The 16,520-nt window shown below is 50.3% G+C and overlaps 1 protein-coding gene across 1 annotated transcript; it reads right to left on the reverse strand.

Moving 5' to 3' along the window:
* Window positions 1-1,946: 1,946 nt before the first annotated feature.
* LOC104463765 (EF-hand calcium-binding domain-containing protein 4A-like) lies at window positions 1,947-16,075 on the reverse strand (the record flags this gene model as incomplete). The annotated part of the gene is made up of 9 exons (XM_010076220.1): window positions 1,947-2,042; window positions 5,646-5,700; window positions 6,125-6,196; window positions 6,866-7,053; window positions 10,123-10,215; window positions 10,346-10,436; window positions 10,723-10,869; window positions 13,031-13,202; window positions 15,964-16,075. Coding segments are annotated over 9 exons (1,026 nt in total), but the record flags the coding sequence as incomplete, so codon positions are not given.
* Between the last annotated feature and the right edge of the window lie 445 nt (window positions 16,076-16,520).

The raw sequence follows: 16,520 nt of genomic DNA on the forward strand, positions 1-16,520 counted from the left end.
CTGCTCCACCTGAGCTGGCCACTTTGTCCCTTGCCCCACTCGTGTCCTCTGCCTTTCCCCAGTCCTGCTCGGGGCAGTTAGTTGTGCTGCTGCTCAGCTCAGGGCAGTTAGCTTTGCCCCTGCTCCACTTGGGGAGGCTCTTCTCTTTTTATGTTTTGCTTGAGGCGTCCAGTTTGGCCACTGCCTTGCTTGGGTGGCTTGCTTTCATCATGTCCCTCTTGGAACAGCTGAGTTTTTCCCCTCCTTTGCTTGCGGAGGCTCATTTTGCCCCTTCCCCACGCAGGGTGCTGGATTTCCTCAGGCCCTGCTCAGGTGGCCTTTTATGCCCCTGCCTAATTGGAGGGTGGCTGGTTTTGCCCCTGCCCTGTCTGGGGCATTTAGTTTTGTCCTTGTCCTGCTCAGGGCATCTCTTGGTGCCCCTGGCTCCCCATGGAGCGTGTCATTCTGCCCCTGCCCCCACGGAGCCCCAGGCCCGGCTGACCCCAGCTGCATTGTTTGAGCCCAGCAGCCCTACGTCAGGGTCTTTGTGTATGGGTGACACTGGGGGGTGTATCCGACAGTCCCTGGGGCCTTGCCACACCCTCCCAGCGCCCACAGGCTCCTGGCTCCTCCCACCACAGCAGGGCCCCTCTGGGGACCAGCCAGGGCAGGCACAGGGGACAGCCCGGGGCAGCTCCAGCCCTGCCACCCCTCCGGGCATTCCCCCAGTGCCCCCGCCGTGCCAGGAGCCCCTGCACCGGGCAGGGACATGGCAGGGCACTGAGGAGAACGGTTTTTCTGAGGAAATCTCTTGTCTCTGGACAAAGGGGGCACAGGCGACATTTGCTTTTGAAGCGACTGTGAAATAATCAAGGTAATTATACTGTCTGAAAGGAAGATTTAAAGAACAACTAAATCATTCATACTTAAAGCCTCACATTTATCTTCCAATCTCCTTGTCATGGACCAAAGCCTCAGGTTCAGGATTCCGCGTGCAATTTGGAGGGCCCAAAGCCTCACTTTGAGCCTCCAAAGACCCATTTTTAGGATTTAAAGCCTTAGTGTTTGGTACCAAAGCACCATATGTGAGGGCACAAAACCTGATTTCAGTGCTCAAAGCCTCAGTTTCCTTACCAAAGCCCCATTTTGAAAGCCCAAACCCACCTTTGGAAGGTCCAAGCTCTGTCTCGAGTGTCCAAACCCCTCTTTCACTGCTCTAAGCCTCCACTGCAGCGCCCAAAGCCCTTTATTCGGGACCAAAGCTTCATTTCTGGGGGCCACGGAGGAACCAAGAGGTTCACCTCCTATTCAGGGTCCAAAGCCTCATTTGTAGCATCTCGCCCGTCCTTCTGAGTGTCCACAGGCCTATTTCTAGGGCCAAAATCCTCTTTTTTTACAGCCCCAACCTGTCTTTGATGGCCCACGGCCTGCTCTCAGGGCCCACGGGTTCAGCCTGAGGGTCTCAGCCCCAAAGGTGCAGCTCGTCGCCTGGCAACGTCCACCCAGGAGGCTGTGGGGAGTCAGTGGAGCCAGGACAGCCAATCGCATTTGAGGAGGAGGGGACAAGGCACACGACTGATATGGAACCAACCACTCGGGCTTCGGCGCCTGCAGGAAAGGTGGCAAGAGCCAAAAAATCTGGGCAACGTGTGGGGGCGGGGAGTGCCGCCTCCACCAATCACACCAGCTGGGAGAGAGGCACAGGGATGACTGACAAGCTGTCTGACCCTCATTTGATGGGAGCAGCAAGCGGGAAATCCCAGGCAGCCAATGAGAGGAAATGTCACCCCATGGAAGGGCAGGCACTGGGGGGAGGGAGTGACCCCCCAGGCAGCCAATCAGAGAGAGTTTCACCTCAGGTGAGGGGCGGGCACTGCAGCACAGCCGCCAGACCCCCTGAGGACCAATCAGAGAGCCAAACCAGCTCGGAGTGACAGCCCCATCAGCCAATCAGAGAGAGAATCACCTCAGGGGAACTGCTCCTGGGCAGCCTGAATGCCTGGGGGCCAATCAGACACAGCCCTCAGGGAAGGGCTGGCCCCAAACCAGGGCAGAGTAACAGCCTAGGGGGCCAATCAGAGGCATCATCACCTCGGGGGAGGAGACTGACAGCTCTCCTGACCTATGCTGGTGCAGACCAATGGGAGCAGAAGGTGGGCTCTGCCGCTGACCAGGCTGAGCTTGGACATGGCGCACTGGGGCCTGCCTGGAGCCCAGCAGGTCCTGGCCCAGGGGCCCTCTTCCCCCCCTCTCTCTTCTCTTGCCCCCACCCTCAGCTGCCCCCATTTTCTGGGACCCCTCGTCTCCGTGGGAGCCCCCACCTCACAGACAGTCCGCATCCTGTGGCCGTGCCAATCCACAGCAGCCGTGGGCTAGTGGGCTTCTCACCACCATCGCTGCCAGTATCTGACCGATGGTGGCGAGGTCGTGACGGTGAGGCTGCCAGGATGGTGGGGGGATGGATGAGGAGGGGTGGGGGTGATGCTTGCTGTGGGGCTGATCGCCATCACCTCATCCACATCCCCTCCCCTCAGCCCCAGTGACCCTGCAGCAGCCTGAAGGATGGGGAGGAGGCGGGGCACGTGGCCGCCATCCAGCATCTTCCCTGGGGTGATAAGTTGAGTCGGGGGGATGATGGGGCTGGGCTCTCCCCCTCCAAGCAGGGCTGGGTCCCAGGGCTGATGCTCTCCCCCCTCTCTCCCCACAGCTACTGCACATCATCTCCTTCCTGACGCCACCCGATCTGCTGAGGCTGGGCCAGACCTGCTGCTACCTCCACGAAGTGTGCAACAGCGAGGCTGCCTGGTGCCACCTCTGCACCTCTCTCCCCCAGCTTCTGACAGCGCCCAGCCCTGCAAGAGGGCCACCCTCCTCAGCTGTGAGTCCCTACCATGGACTCACACAAGGGAGGGTGGGGTCATGGCACTTTGTCCCCCAGCCTCACCCCTGGAGTCCAAGGTTTTGATTCTAGGGTTGAAACCCTTCCCTTTTGATCCCAAAGCCTCATTTTTTCAGGTACAAACCCTCACTTATAAGTCCCAAACCCCACTTTTAAAATTCAGAGCTTCAGTTTTAGAGGCCAAAGCCTTGTTTATAAGTTCCAAAGGCTCAGGTTTAGCTCCCAAAGGCTCGTTTTCAGGGACCAAAGCCTCCATTTTAGGATCCAGTCCACAAAGACCTATTTTATGGTGCAAAGCCTTAGGGTTTGGTACCACATCATAATTTCAGAGGTGTGTTTTTTAGCAGGCTGGGGCTCTGCTCTGTTGTCTTTGGCTGTGTGTGCTGTTACAAGGGCAGAGCTTGGACGGAGTGCAGGGCTGAGGGGTCACACGTGGCTGTCAGGGGGTCTGAAGTGGTGCCGGCTTCTGCTGTGCAACATCTGCCCAGTCCACCTTAGAGGACGGAGACGATCTGTGATGTTTGACAGGTCCAGGCATGCTTTCAGAGGCACAGTGGAGAGAGACCAGTTCAAAAGGCATGGGTTGTCCTACCAGAGCATGGATGTCCACAAGAGGTGTCAGTGTTTCCCTCTGAATACTGGTGTTCTTGACCCATGACAAAAGGACCCACAGGCAGTGACAGGGAAGTGGTGGTTGGACCCTGGGCTGGGCAGAAATTCAGCTGAATTTCTCCAGCACTTGGGCCAGGCAAGACAAGCGCGCCTTCGTTTTGCCCTGTGCTCCTGGAGTGCTAAACCACCAGCTCACACCCTGAATCGGCTTCAGAGGCTTCCACACAGAAAACAAGCAAGCCTGAGCGCCTCCTCCTGATGTTTCCTCTTTGGCTTGAGGAAAAGAGCCCAGCTTCACTGCTTTTCTCTGCTTCTCCTCTATCCTAGGCGACTATTCCTCTGACAAGGCCAAGAAACACCTTTACAAATGCGCACCGGCGCAGTCCATGGCCTCCTGACCACAAGGCTGTCAAAAGCGTCCAACCTCCAAGTAAGGGAGCTCAGGGAAATACACACACTTGCAGCCTGTGCGTCCTCCGGGGAAAATCTGCTCCACGAAGCCCTGCACAAGCCCCTGTGGCCCTGCCTGACACCCCCTCTGACAACCCCTATATCCCTGCCCAGGCCTCTCTGGCCCCACCCAAGCCTCTATAGCCCTGTCCAGACCCCCTGTTGGCTTAAGCAGGCCCTTGTTCCCCTGCTCAGGCCCTTATCACCTTAAGCAAGCCCCTGTTACTTTGCTGAGACCCCTATAGGCCTCCCCAGGCTCCTACAGCTCCAACAAGACCACTATTGCCCCAGATAGGCCCCTATGGTACTGTCCAGGCCCCTATGGGCTTAACCAGGCCCCTGTGGACCTGTCTGCACCTGCAAAGCTTTGCCCAGGGCCTTATAGCCCTGCCCAGCCCTTGTGGACTTATACCAGGCCGCTATAGGCCTGCCCAGACCCCTATGGACCTACCCAGGCCACTGTAGCCCTCCCCAGGCTCCTCTAGCCGTCCCCAGGCCCCTATAGTTCTGCCCAGGACCATATATAGACTTAACCACGCCCCTGTGACACTGCCCAGCCCCCTGTAGCCCTGCCCAGGACCCTACAGCCCTGCCCAAGCCCTTATGGTCTTAACCAGGTCCCTGGTTCAGGGGGAGCTGGAAGCTCTGGTTCATGCACACACTAAGCAGCTTTAAAATTAAAAGAAAGAAAAAGTCTTCCTTCAGAGTTCAGCAGCACACGTGCAAAGGCACACACACACCTCACTTCCATCCAAAACAGTTGCTGAAGTTGCTGCTCAACTTGGAGAGCCCCAGCCTGTCCTTCAGCAGGGCATCTCATCCCCTACCTGGGTACAATCCCTGCGCTTCCTTCCACACTCCCTTACACACCACCCAGCCAGTCTCTCGCAGCCTGACACTGCTCGTCCTCACTGCAAGACAGCTACTTCCAGATCTTCACGTGGGGCATGGTGGCAGAGCAGGCAAAGACACATTGTGGCTGGGATGGGTCCCAGAAGAGCACAGAGCAGCCTTGCCAGCAACAAAGTCACTAAGACTTTTTTATGAAAAAAAATAAGTATTAAAAATAGATCACATATTCGTACTTATCTCAGAGACTGGGAAAGGCCAGAGATAGAGTTGACTGTTCCAGATGTCAGAGGTCCCCTGCTTTCTCCTAGCCCTATGACACAAGGCTCACTGCTTCACCTCCGCCTCAGCAGAGGTCACAGGAATAGGGTGCTGCCCCAAAAGAACATCTGAAAACATCTGCTACAAACCCAAGGGGTCAGAGAAACTCCAAAACCCTCCCATCTCCCTCCGCCTCCAGTCAGCTGGCAGCACATCTGGAAGTCCATCTTCTTCCTCACCACCAAGCTCCAGGGATGCATCCAGCTTTGCTCCCCCCCTGGCATGTGCCCAGTGCCTGTCACACTGCACAGTCCCCACGTGTGCAGCAGACAGTACCCACTGCAGCCCTGCATGTGACAGTCACTAAGCTAACACGCCTTGGGTGAAACCTGGGCAGCAGGCAGCAGCAACCAGCAGAGCTCCTCTGTAGCACGGGCTGAGAGGTGCAAGTGAAGTCTGTATCAAGCACCACACCAGGCCTTGTGAGCTCAGGTCATTGTCCCCCGTGGAAGTGACAGGCCCCTGACTGATGACAGCAACAGCAGCAGATGAAAGGAGGGTGGCTGGGAATTAAGATTTTCTTTCTTAGGCTAACCATCTTCTTGGCTTCAAAAGCGTCTCGCTCATCTCGAAGTTTCTTGTTCATCTCTCTGCTCCAAAGGAAGACACAGGAGAGACACAATGAAGCACTCATCAAAAATGGAGTAAAGGCCAACATTTGAAAGCTAGGACAGAAAGGGGACGTGGGACACAGATAAAGCTGTTATTTATTGCCAGACATGTTGGGATTTCCATGTACCCCAGCGCAGGTAATGGCCTCTACATGGTCCCCTTAGCCAGCAGCAAAGACTAAATTCCTCCAGCGGAGGGAGTACTTGGAGAAATAACACATCCTGCACTCTGCCAGAGCTGGCCAGATTGAACAATTCTGTCTGATCCTACAAAAACAAGCAGCGCCTGAGCACTGCTTGAATACTCTCCCATACCTTTCTGTGGGAGAAATTAACACAGTGCTGAAACCGCAGCCCCTCATGTTTACACGAGCTCAGCACCTCCCGCCAGCCCTCTTCTTACCTAAGGAGCTCCAGCTGCCGAAGGAGGCTCTGTTTCTCTTTCTGCATGTTCTTGGAGACTCTAAACACATCCCTGAGTGAAGGGGATTTTAGAAGGGGAAATAAGTTACTGGGAGAAGAAATACAAAAATCCATTTCTCAGGGATACTCGTGGTATTCGCAAAGATAAGGGCTTGTCCTGTGCTAGAAGGATTCAGAGGAAGCAACACTGCCACAGGAGCTGGGGTGGATGGGTTGTACCCCAGCTCTCCTACTCTCCTCCAAGCTGAGGGCAGGTAACCCATTTTCTACTTTCACATTCCAGTTTCCTCAGCTGCTAGAGATGGGAAGTATGCTCACTACAATGTTTCAGATAAATATTATTAGACTAAGCCCAGAAACAGTAATACAAGTGATTAGAAGAGGATCTGTAGGAACTTTATAGATGCAGTGGTGAACTGGAAAACACATGGAGAAAAAGCCTCCTTTAGGTTGAGGAACATATGTATTTTTTACATTGCTTTTACAGCTAAATACCAATGAATATGTTCCTTTCCCACTAAAGGCAGGCAGGAGGCAGCAGTACCACTCCCTGTTCAGGCCCATAAGACCACCAGGATGTTACTTCTTTTTTTCAAGAAGAGACAGGCAATCCTCTGATGAGACCAAGGCTTTTAAGTAGAGATCCTTATTAACTACTTGCTCACCCTTCCTCCTCCACCTGGGTCCCTGTCCTGACAACCCCTTCCCTGACAATTCCCACCTGTCCTTCTGCTCCTGCTCAAGCTGGGCCTCTTTCTGGAGCTTCTGTAATTGCCCCTTCACTGCCTCCAGCTCCCATTTGCATTTCTCCAGCTCTTCCAGCAATTTTTCATTCAGGTGCCGGAGCCTTTTGTTCTGCACGCGAGTCTCCAGCTGCTGTGAGTTCAGAGACTGGAGGTGATGTTCCAGCTGCAATGGGAGAGGAGGAGGAGGAGGGGTTAAACACAGAGAGGAAGGGTTTAGTGCTACAATCATATCTGTAAAAACAGGCTGAAAAAGCAGATGTAAACAATGAGGTGGAAGGGAGGTAAACACAACTGTGGTCTACAGGTCCACCAGCAGCACTGAGGAGGTGAATTGGAAGGTGAACTATTTCTCATCATGCCAGCACCAGGGAGCAAGCAATGCAATTAGTCAGGCACAGCTGAGGAAGCGCTTCAGGCAGCATGAGGAGTTTGCTGCTATCACGCGTTGTCGAAATCAAAGTGGAAATGAGGGTCGAAGGAGGACTGAAAGAATCTGGGCAGAAGCAGGGGTGTGTCTGTTGGGAATTATTAAGCACGGCTGTTGAAATGCATCCTCTAGTTTTGGGGCTTCCTGAGCCCACGGCAGATGAAAGGGGGATATATTGAGGTGCTGGGGGTATCTTGCACTACACCTAGGAAGTGATTGGCTTTTCCTACTGTTGGAGACAGGACCTCAGGTTAGAGATGCTGTTTAGATGCCACTGGGGCACAGCTGCACAAGACCCCAACACAACTAACAAGCTGGATTTGGGAAGTTCAAAGACTGCTGTCATGTACTCAGCCCGTGGTGTGATTCCTCACAACTGGTTGGGGTAGTCTGGGAAAGAGGCAAAGACACAAACAGCAGTCAAACCCACCAACTTTAGTATGATCCAGAAGGATCATACTGACACTTCAGTATCCAGCCAGCCATACCAGCTAACCAGGACCCTCTGCTGACGCTGGTGCTATGCAGAAATTGTGGTAACCAGCCAAGAACTTACAGCCCCAAAATAGAATTATACAATCCATGCTTGCAACCAGAGGGGAGAACCAGGAACCAGTTCTGACCAGTGTAGTGGGTGGCAGTTTTGGCCTCCACAGGTTCAAGGCGAGGTGGTTGTGTTAGAGACAGCAGCACAAGCAGAATACAGGGCAAGAGATCACATTTCCTAAAAGTTCCCAAAAGTTTTGAGCACAGAGCCAAGGGTATTTAAAATACCATGTGTGACAACTTCTTGCCACATAGAAAGTTAGGCAAGGACATAAAGAGATGTGATCTCAATCTCACCATGGAGCAGGGACTCTTGTGGAAACCCGTTTATACCTTCAGCCTGCCTTTTCTGCTCCTTCAGATAGACTCTCAAAGGGGAAGTAAAGCAGCACACTCTGGCACAAGATAAAATGCCTTTTTTTCTTGCCGCCCTGCTCTCTGCCAGAACGCACACACAACAGTCACGAGCAGCAGTGAACAGAGCTGACCCTTCCTAGGCTCCTTGAAACACAAGCCCTCCATCTATCCCTGCTGAGGCTACAAGCACAAGTCACAGCCAGCATTGTCTGGAGACTTCCAGTCCTTTAGACAGCACAGAAAATTTAAGCACGACCACACATGCTGAGCAGTAGAGTTGAGACTAAAACAGCAACCACTGCCCACAGGCTTTAGATCTTCCAATAAGCTAGAGGACAGACTTTAAGTAAAGCACCTGCCCCTCCCTAAGAAGTCTCTGTCACACCGAACTCTCCCATTTCTGTTGTCTCTACTTGGAAGCGATACAATAGAACAGCACAATCACAATACTGGTCTTACACCACAGGAGGGACCCGATTATCCACATAGCTTAGTACAAGCCTCAGAGTGAAGAGCATCAGAAATGACCATTTGAGCAAGAATAAGTGTCCACGTAGCCCAGTACTCTGCCTTGACACATAGCAAGAGGAGATGTTACCTATGAAGAGCATGCCTGGACATCTAAATACAGTCCATTCCCCTCATACCCCCCCTCCCCCCAGCACACATCCCTGACTATTCCTCCTAACATTTCCCTGTTGTCCATTTGTTTGTCCAATACATTTTTGAACTGCTGATACTGCCTGCCTCCTGTGGCAAAAAATCCAGCACTAACCTCTACATAAAGAAGTATGTTCTTCTAAATCAAACTCCTACTGGTCTCACTGAGTGTCCCTCACCTCTGCTGTTGCAGGATTTAGGGAATGACAGTTCTATGTGGACCCTATCCACCACCTTCCTGAGTCCATAAAGCTCACTTATATCTTCCCTCAGTCTCCTCCTCTCCAAAGGCAAGTCAAAGCTTTCCTGGTTTCTCTTCTTAAGGCAGATGCTCCATCTCCTTCATCACATTAGCTCTCTGTACCTTCCTACTCCAGAAGGACACCGTGGAGTTAGAGGAGACCAGAACTGCACACACCAGTTGAGGCACATCAAGGGTGTGGGCAGCAGGAAAATTACATCATCTTATTCTCAATATCCTTCCTGATGGCACCAAAGTTTTGCTGCCTTTCCCAGCCGCTGCACAATGAGCTGATGATTTCACAGAAGTGCCATTTCACCCACATCACAGCTAGGTATCCAACTTGGATACCCCCCCCGTTGCCAGCATCTTACAGATACCTCCCATGACTTGTTTCTGTGGGGGTCATGTCTCAGTTCTTCAGACAAAAATGAAAAAGACATCCAGAATGGACCATCCCACACAAGTATCCATGCCAGGGATGGCAGGCTAAAGGAAAGTTTCTGCTTTGATCTTTCCTGTGACTGATTAATCAGTACGTCATTAGGTGCTGAAATGCAAATATACAGTATGTACAGCTCTAAGCATCACAGAACAGTTCGCTCTGGGTTATTCTGGAGCAGCCAGAAAACACAAACCAGAGAAAGTTGTCTCTCGTATGTCCATACACAGCTTTCTTACACACCACAAAAGGCTCTAAACTCACAACTTCCAAATTTTTACCCCATCTTCCTTGCCAAATAGTTATTGTACAACTGATAGGAAGATTGTGCCAAGAGAAAACAAAGCAGATAAGAACATGCACAGACAAAACATTCACAGGAAGACATTACAATTGAAGACAAACCAATCACTTGATAAACCACTTCAATACCTTCAGAGACAGCAGAGAACTAGACTAGCTAGTACTAGATTAGCTAGTACCAACCCTCAGCAGATGAAAACCATTCTCAGTCAGAAAAGGGGACATGCTTCTTTAGAAAGGATTTGGGTCCTGTTACCTTTTTCTGGCGGTAGAGAATTTTCTCCAGCTCCTGCTCTTTGCTGTGCAGTTCTTTCTGGAGCACATTACTCTTGTCATGTCTCAGTGCTTCCTGCAGGGATAAAGATACACAACAGTGCAAACAACATCCAGCACAGTAAGAGCTGTTCCTCAGATAGATGAGCCACCACCTCTGCTTCAGACCAGGGAGAGCTTGACTTCAGCCAACAGACATTATGTACCTGGCAGAGAAGCCTCTCCCTTTCTGCTTTGATCTGTTGCTCCATTTCCTCATAAAGGCACCTGACTTCCTGGTCATGGTCTGTCTCCTTCCTACAACAGGCAGGGTGCACACAGGTCAGGAGAGAGAAAGAGAATACAGAAAGAAAACAGGAGAGGAGGGTGGAAACAGATTCCCACTAACAGCTCTGTGGCGCTGAGTGGGATTTTAACCAGACCAAATGTTATGGGTGGGCACCGATGCAAAACAAACCCAGGGGGACCAGATCAAGACAAAGAGTAATTTTATTACAGCAAGAAAAATCTCTGCATCATGTAACCCAGTCTCTCCAAGCATCAGCGGGCTCCTGACAGCCAACGACCATGCTGTTCTCCTTACCGTTTCAATGCCTGCTCCATAGTCTCCTTCTCATGATTCACCTCCCTTATGTACGATGAAACACGCAACAGGAACTCTTCAAGATTGGGTAGGAGCTCCGGATGCTCCTTTCGTAGCCGAGCCCAGAGTTCCCGAATCTCACGCGGACTGGAGCCAGCATACAAGAGAGACAGAAAGCAAATGAGTTTCTGTGTCATCTTATGGACTGTTATTCCAAGTCCAACATGCACTCGGGACGGAGAAACTGCCCTTCTCCTTTGATGACCTCCATCACAGCAAAGAGGGAAGCTGGACGCTGACAGAGCATGCCTGTGGAGTAACATCTACTGGGTGGTTAAAATAAAGGAAGTAATCTGAAAGAGGAAAAGTCATCCAGGAAGCAAACCTAGAATGATTATTTTTCAAGTATTCAGCAATAACACATTTGGTGTCTAAACCAAGACTCGAAGAGATGAACATTCAGCAAATTTGCTCTGAGCTATGGTCAAGCAGCAAACTCTTATAGCCCAGGGATTTTAGCACACATCACACCCAGACTGTACCGGTGGATGCTCCTGTCCTGTTGTTTATTTGTTTTACAGTTTTGGAAACTGTGGCAAAAGAAGCAAGTTTGCCCAGGTGTCACATCAGAATAATAAGAGAGGAAGCCCTGGAAACCCAAAGTCTCCTTTTTCTGAACCTGCAATAAAGATTACACTGTTTTAGCATTTAATTCATCACAACTTGAACATAGCACTTGTAAACTTACTTTTTCCCAAAGAGTCTTACAAGCCTGCAGACATTACTTCATGCTTCTTTTTGGGGAAGAACTTTTCATAATTTTTAATTTTTTTTTTTAAATACATTAAGTACTTTGGAGGAACAGCCTTGAAATGTACAGAATAATTATACCTATAGACATTATCCAAATAGATATTTTTGTCTATGTATTTACCTCCCTTAATGTTCACTGTGAAAAAAACAAAAAAACCCCAGAAAGCTCTTGATTCCCCCTGCCACCACCACATGATAGACTCGTTCTTCTGTCCCAAGCTGAAAAAGTTACTAGCACTTCATCAAAAATTTGTGGTTTAGATAACAGAACTTACTGAGTCCCGTTAATAAACAAAGCCATTTCTTTCCAGTGAAAAGAGTGAAGATAGTTCAGATTCCTGCTCCGACCTCAGTTAATTTCTGTTTTATATCACTCGCTTCTTTACAGCCAGCTGGCTTGGCACAAAGGCATGTCATGACTGAACTCATTGCATAAAACTGCAAGTAAGTGGTCAAAATAAAACACAGGATAACTCCACTTTAAGCTGCTTCTCAAAGCAGATTTAAAAATAGCAGAGGCTATTTTGATGGAAAAGTAATATTATGGCCTTTCACAGTGTCATTCTATTACTTGAGACATAAGAGCATTCCAGAATTTTTCAGGACAGACGTTGTTTAGCATTAAAAGAAACATGGAGATGCTTTGCATCACAATGCAAATAAGAGGAAGAAAAAAAATCTTTTTCATGACAGATGCAGCACTGAAAACAATAAACACCTTCACTCTCTGCTTCTGTGTCCAATCCTGTATGTCTCCTGCTCCTATCTGGGCTGGTCCTTGCAAATTGGTAGCACTGTTGGACTACAATGCCTGAAAACAAAGGCCTGCCACCGATGCTGTTAGGCACCCCAGCCCCAGCAGATGGGCACCAGTAAGAGCCAGTTATGCATAATGCCTCACTTGGGAAGGCCCTAAAAAAAGGCTGGATGACACTGGGGCCAGAAGACTCTACTGCGGCCACGTGCAAGGGCATTAATGTCAAGGCTCAGGTGAGCATCCCTTGCCCAGTTTAGCCTTCCACACTTTTCAAGATCAGCCCAGTCCCAAACACCCCCTTGAGCACAGATCTTTCACAGAGACTCTTAGAACTAGGATTGTCTGAACATATGTGACCAGTCATCCACCGCTTTGGAACAGCCAGCACACTCATTCTCCTTTCCTTGCCTAAGCCTCACATGCTTCTTTTCATTTGCTGTGTGCAGATGGACTTCCACACCACCAGCTGCTACATTTTACAGCTGTGGTAGGAACTCTAGTTTGGGAAACTCATTGCGAAAAGCACTGCGCTAAAAGTAAAATGATGAGAAAACTGAGAGTTCACTCCATGTGTTAGCAAGCATATGAATACCCAAGACAGCAGTACAGAAAGCCCAAGCAGTGCTTCAGAGAGCAAGCAGCTCAGTTCACCTCTTTGGTCTTTGTTGGTACTTTGAAGTTTTGGTATTGCTAGATCAAAACAGGGCAGCAGTAATGCCATGCAACTCCCCTACTTACTCTTCAAACATGTGGGTTGCTCCAAGCTGCTCCATCATGGAACAGAATCGTTTCTCTTCATCATCACCTGCTGGGTCCAAGTCATCTGACCAGCCTGACTCAAAGGTCTCCTCGTGTCTGGAGTGATCCATTCTCCCAGCCCCCTGACACAATTCAATCCCCATTAACTTTCCTGGTAGAAGGAGAAGAGAAGAAGGAGAATAAAGAAAGTCAAATTGGATGTCATTTAATAAGCTGCTATTTAAACGGCAGCCCGACAGAGCTCCATGGTAAGCTGCCTGCAGGCTGCTGGTGTGGAATACAGCTCCTGGTCAGTAAACAGCCTTCGTTCTGACACCCTGAGTGATGTCAGCATCCAGTCTGCAATGCTGGAACTGAAACTGGCTCCCAGCTCAACAACAGGCTGTTAGGGCTCTGCTCACATCTGTGTGAAGATGATCCACCGCCCACAGCCTTGGACTTGCAGCATGGGAAGCATGCAGCATGAGGTCACCTCACTCCCACAGACAGGCACTGAGGGTTCAGTTGCCAATGATCCCAACAAGCTCCCTCTGGGACTGCAAGCCCAGCACTGAACACCACCACACCTCAGTTCCCCAGCTTCAAAAAAGTGAGGAGGAGATCATAGCCTTCCCTTCTCATGTGCAACATCTCTTCTGATTCAAGGGCTATGGGACAAGGAGTGCCACTTGCTAGAATTGTGCCGACTGAACAAAATGAACTTAACCTCTGAACACCCCCTCCTGCACCGTCCCACATATGGATGGCTTCCAGCTATGTGGATCCTGTTTCACACTGAGACACTAATGTCATGAGAACGCCATGCTATGCAAGGCATGTGACAAATAACTGGTGCTGGGAACAAATTTCTTCTCAAAGAAACAAATAAACCATTCCTAACCAAAATGCACGCCCCCACCCCATATACAGAGGTCAGACCTCCATTAGCAGCTGTGCTTCCTTTCCAAAACGTATCTGCTTGGTTCAAAAGGCAGAAATCACATCCCAGCTAACAGGACCAGGAGACAAGGATGTTCAGAGCATGGATGAGAACATGAAGCTGCTCTAAGGGGAAAAATATCCACTATTTGTGTACCTCAAGTCACTTAACTGCTTCTTAGCTCCATATGTCCAGAACCTAGCCACTTCTCTCCCACTCCTAAAATGTGCTGTAAAAAATCTTGCAGTTTGGAGACAGGGGCCCTACTCTGCTTAAAGCCTAAGGCTTGGGCAGTTAATTAAGGACATGAGCTTAGATTATGCACTCTGGATGTCTGCTTTAAAGAGTCATTATGTCTCATTGTCTCTCTTTTACAGCTGGGAAAATTGAGGTAGGGAATGATCTGAAGATTGTTTTGACATCCTAGAAGGCGCCCAGGTTGCTTTAGATTGAACATTTTAAATGTATGCTCTTTTGTTGGTTGCACAGATGCACCCTGTAACCTCTCAGAGGCTGTGCAAGGAGCCCTCTCAAGAAGCAGAGCTGATTGCAGCTTGAACCACTTCCCTCAATTTCCTCCACGCACACTCCAGAAGACAGCAATATGCCAGGCCAAACTCTTGAGTTACAGGCAAAATCTGAAAAGGATTTCAGTGAAGCCAGACTCAAAGAATAGCCACAAAGAAAAGAAATGCAGAAAATAAGTGCTTTGCCTAGACTGGATCAAGTCCCACAGAGCCAGGCTACCAGCACAGGGTGGCACCTGGCACAAACAGAAATCTTGTCTACCTCTAGCAGCAATGGCACTGGGGCAGGTACCCCCATGATGCCCATCGATGGCTATGGCTGGGCCAAATGCCTCAAACAATAAGATCTGTGACAAACCAAGTCATTACACAGAGGGCACTGTGGGTGCCAAGGTGCCCACATGACACCCGTTCACCTTCTACATGGTGCAGGGCAGGAAAGCCCACACTCCTGAGATTGCTCTTGGTTTTGGCAAAGGCAGCAGAACCAGACAACGAAGCTTCACCCCCGCAGGAAGGGACACAAGGCAGAAACAGGCACAGTCAGCAGGCACTCAGTGGGTTAATACATTCCCAGAACAGGCTGGCCCAAGACACACCTTCCGTGTTTATTTGGAGGAAATCTTTACAGCTTCTCCTTTCAGGGCTGGCGGTTTATGGTCACTCAGACTGAAGCACCAAAAAGATCCCCTTCTCTCCAAGTCCTGAGGAAGCCCTGAGCAACCACAATCTGAGCAAAGAGGACACTGCAACTCAAGAGCCTCCTCAATTCTTCTGAAAACCCTACACCAGCTGTGTTCACTTGCTTTGATCCAATCCATTAACATGTCCAAGGAAGGTGCTAACAGGGTGCAGATTTTCTGAAAGCTTACAACCAGCTAAGGCAAGTAAGCACCTATGGCAAAGGTTATTAGTGCTACGGCTGTTCCTCCTCCTCAATAACTCTTGCACTGCTTGCACTGCTGGATGATGACTCTGGTACAGGATTAGCATTGTCCTAGTGGCTGGAAAAGGCAACAGCAAGAGGAAAACAAAAGCTTTTTTGCCAGTGTGCTAGCCTACTAACAGGAGGACTGTCGATATCCTTGAACAGCACTGTATGAACCAGCTGGAGACAGTTGCCAAGAGGCAATATTCTGTCCCCTCATCCAGTGGGGGTCCTTATCCAGATGAACAGCTGTGGATCAGACACAGGCTGCGGTATGCACCATCTCCAGGAGGAGATTTTCAGAAGCTGTCTCTCCCCGGTAGGCAGGTAACAGTCATGGAAGAAGGCAACACAAAGCCTCAGGAAGGGAGATAGCGGTATTGCACACACACCTTCTCCAGTGATATTCACACAAGCATGGGGCATTGCCCTGCATAGCTGCTACAGCCTCAGCAGAACCATTGCACTTCTCTTACCGACAAAAAACATTGTGTCACAGGTGGGCTTTTTCCGTCCTCTGCCTCCATGCAGTCCTTACCTAGCCCCATGCTGAACTCTACAGGTGTCAGGTATCCGTTATTGTTCTGTTCCAAGCTGTCAAAAACAGTCTCCAGCTGTTCAAGGGTTAGGGGGAGTTCACTCTGCAGCCGCTGCAGAGACAAAAGCATGAACAACATTAAGACATGACTCAAGTCTTCCCTGTGACCAGCTCCGGACCCCGCCATCCTCAACGTGCCCTTTCAGCACTGCATCCTGGCCGGGATGCGACAGCCTGTCAGTACAGCTGGGGGATGGTACAAATGCCTGTTTGGACCCACTGGTACGGCAACACTTTCCATTACTGGATGATTCAAACAGGACTGCAGAGAGGGAGCTTTGGATTATTTTGTTTGGAGGGAGCTCAACCCTCTTCCTCCCCACTTCAGAACCACTGACTGCCTCCTCCACCCCACCCAAGCCTTTCCCAAAGGTGGCTGCCCTCCGTGGCACTGCCAGCCTCCTGTGACCACCGTGGCTCCCACGAGAGCTCTCTCTGCGCACACCAGGTACCAGCTCCAGCACTTTGGCCACAGAGGGAGGACAGAGTTGTGGGTG

Source organism: Pterocles gutturalis, unplaced genomic scaffold (assembly GCF_000699245.1).
Source record: "Pterocles gutturalis isolate BGI_N339 unplaced genomic scaffold, ASM69924v1 scaffold18873, whole genome shotgun sequence".
NCBI classification, from domain to species: Eukaryota; Metazoa; Chordata; class Aves; order Pterocliformes; family Pteroclidae; genus Pterocles; species Pterocles gutturalis.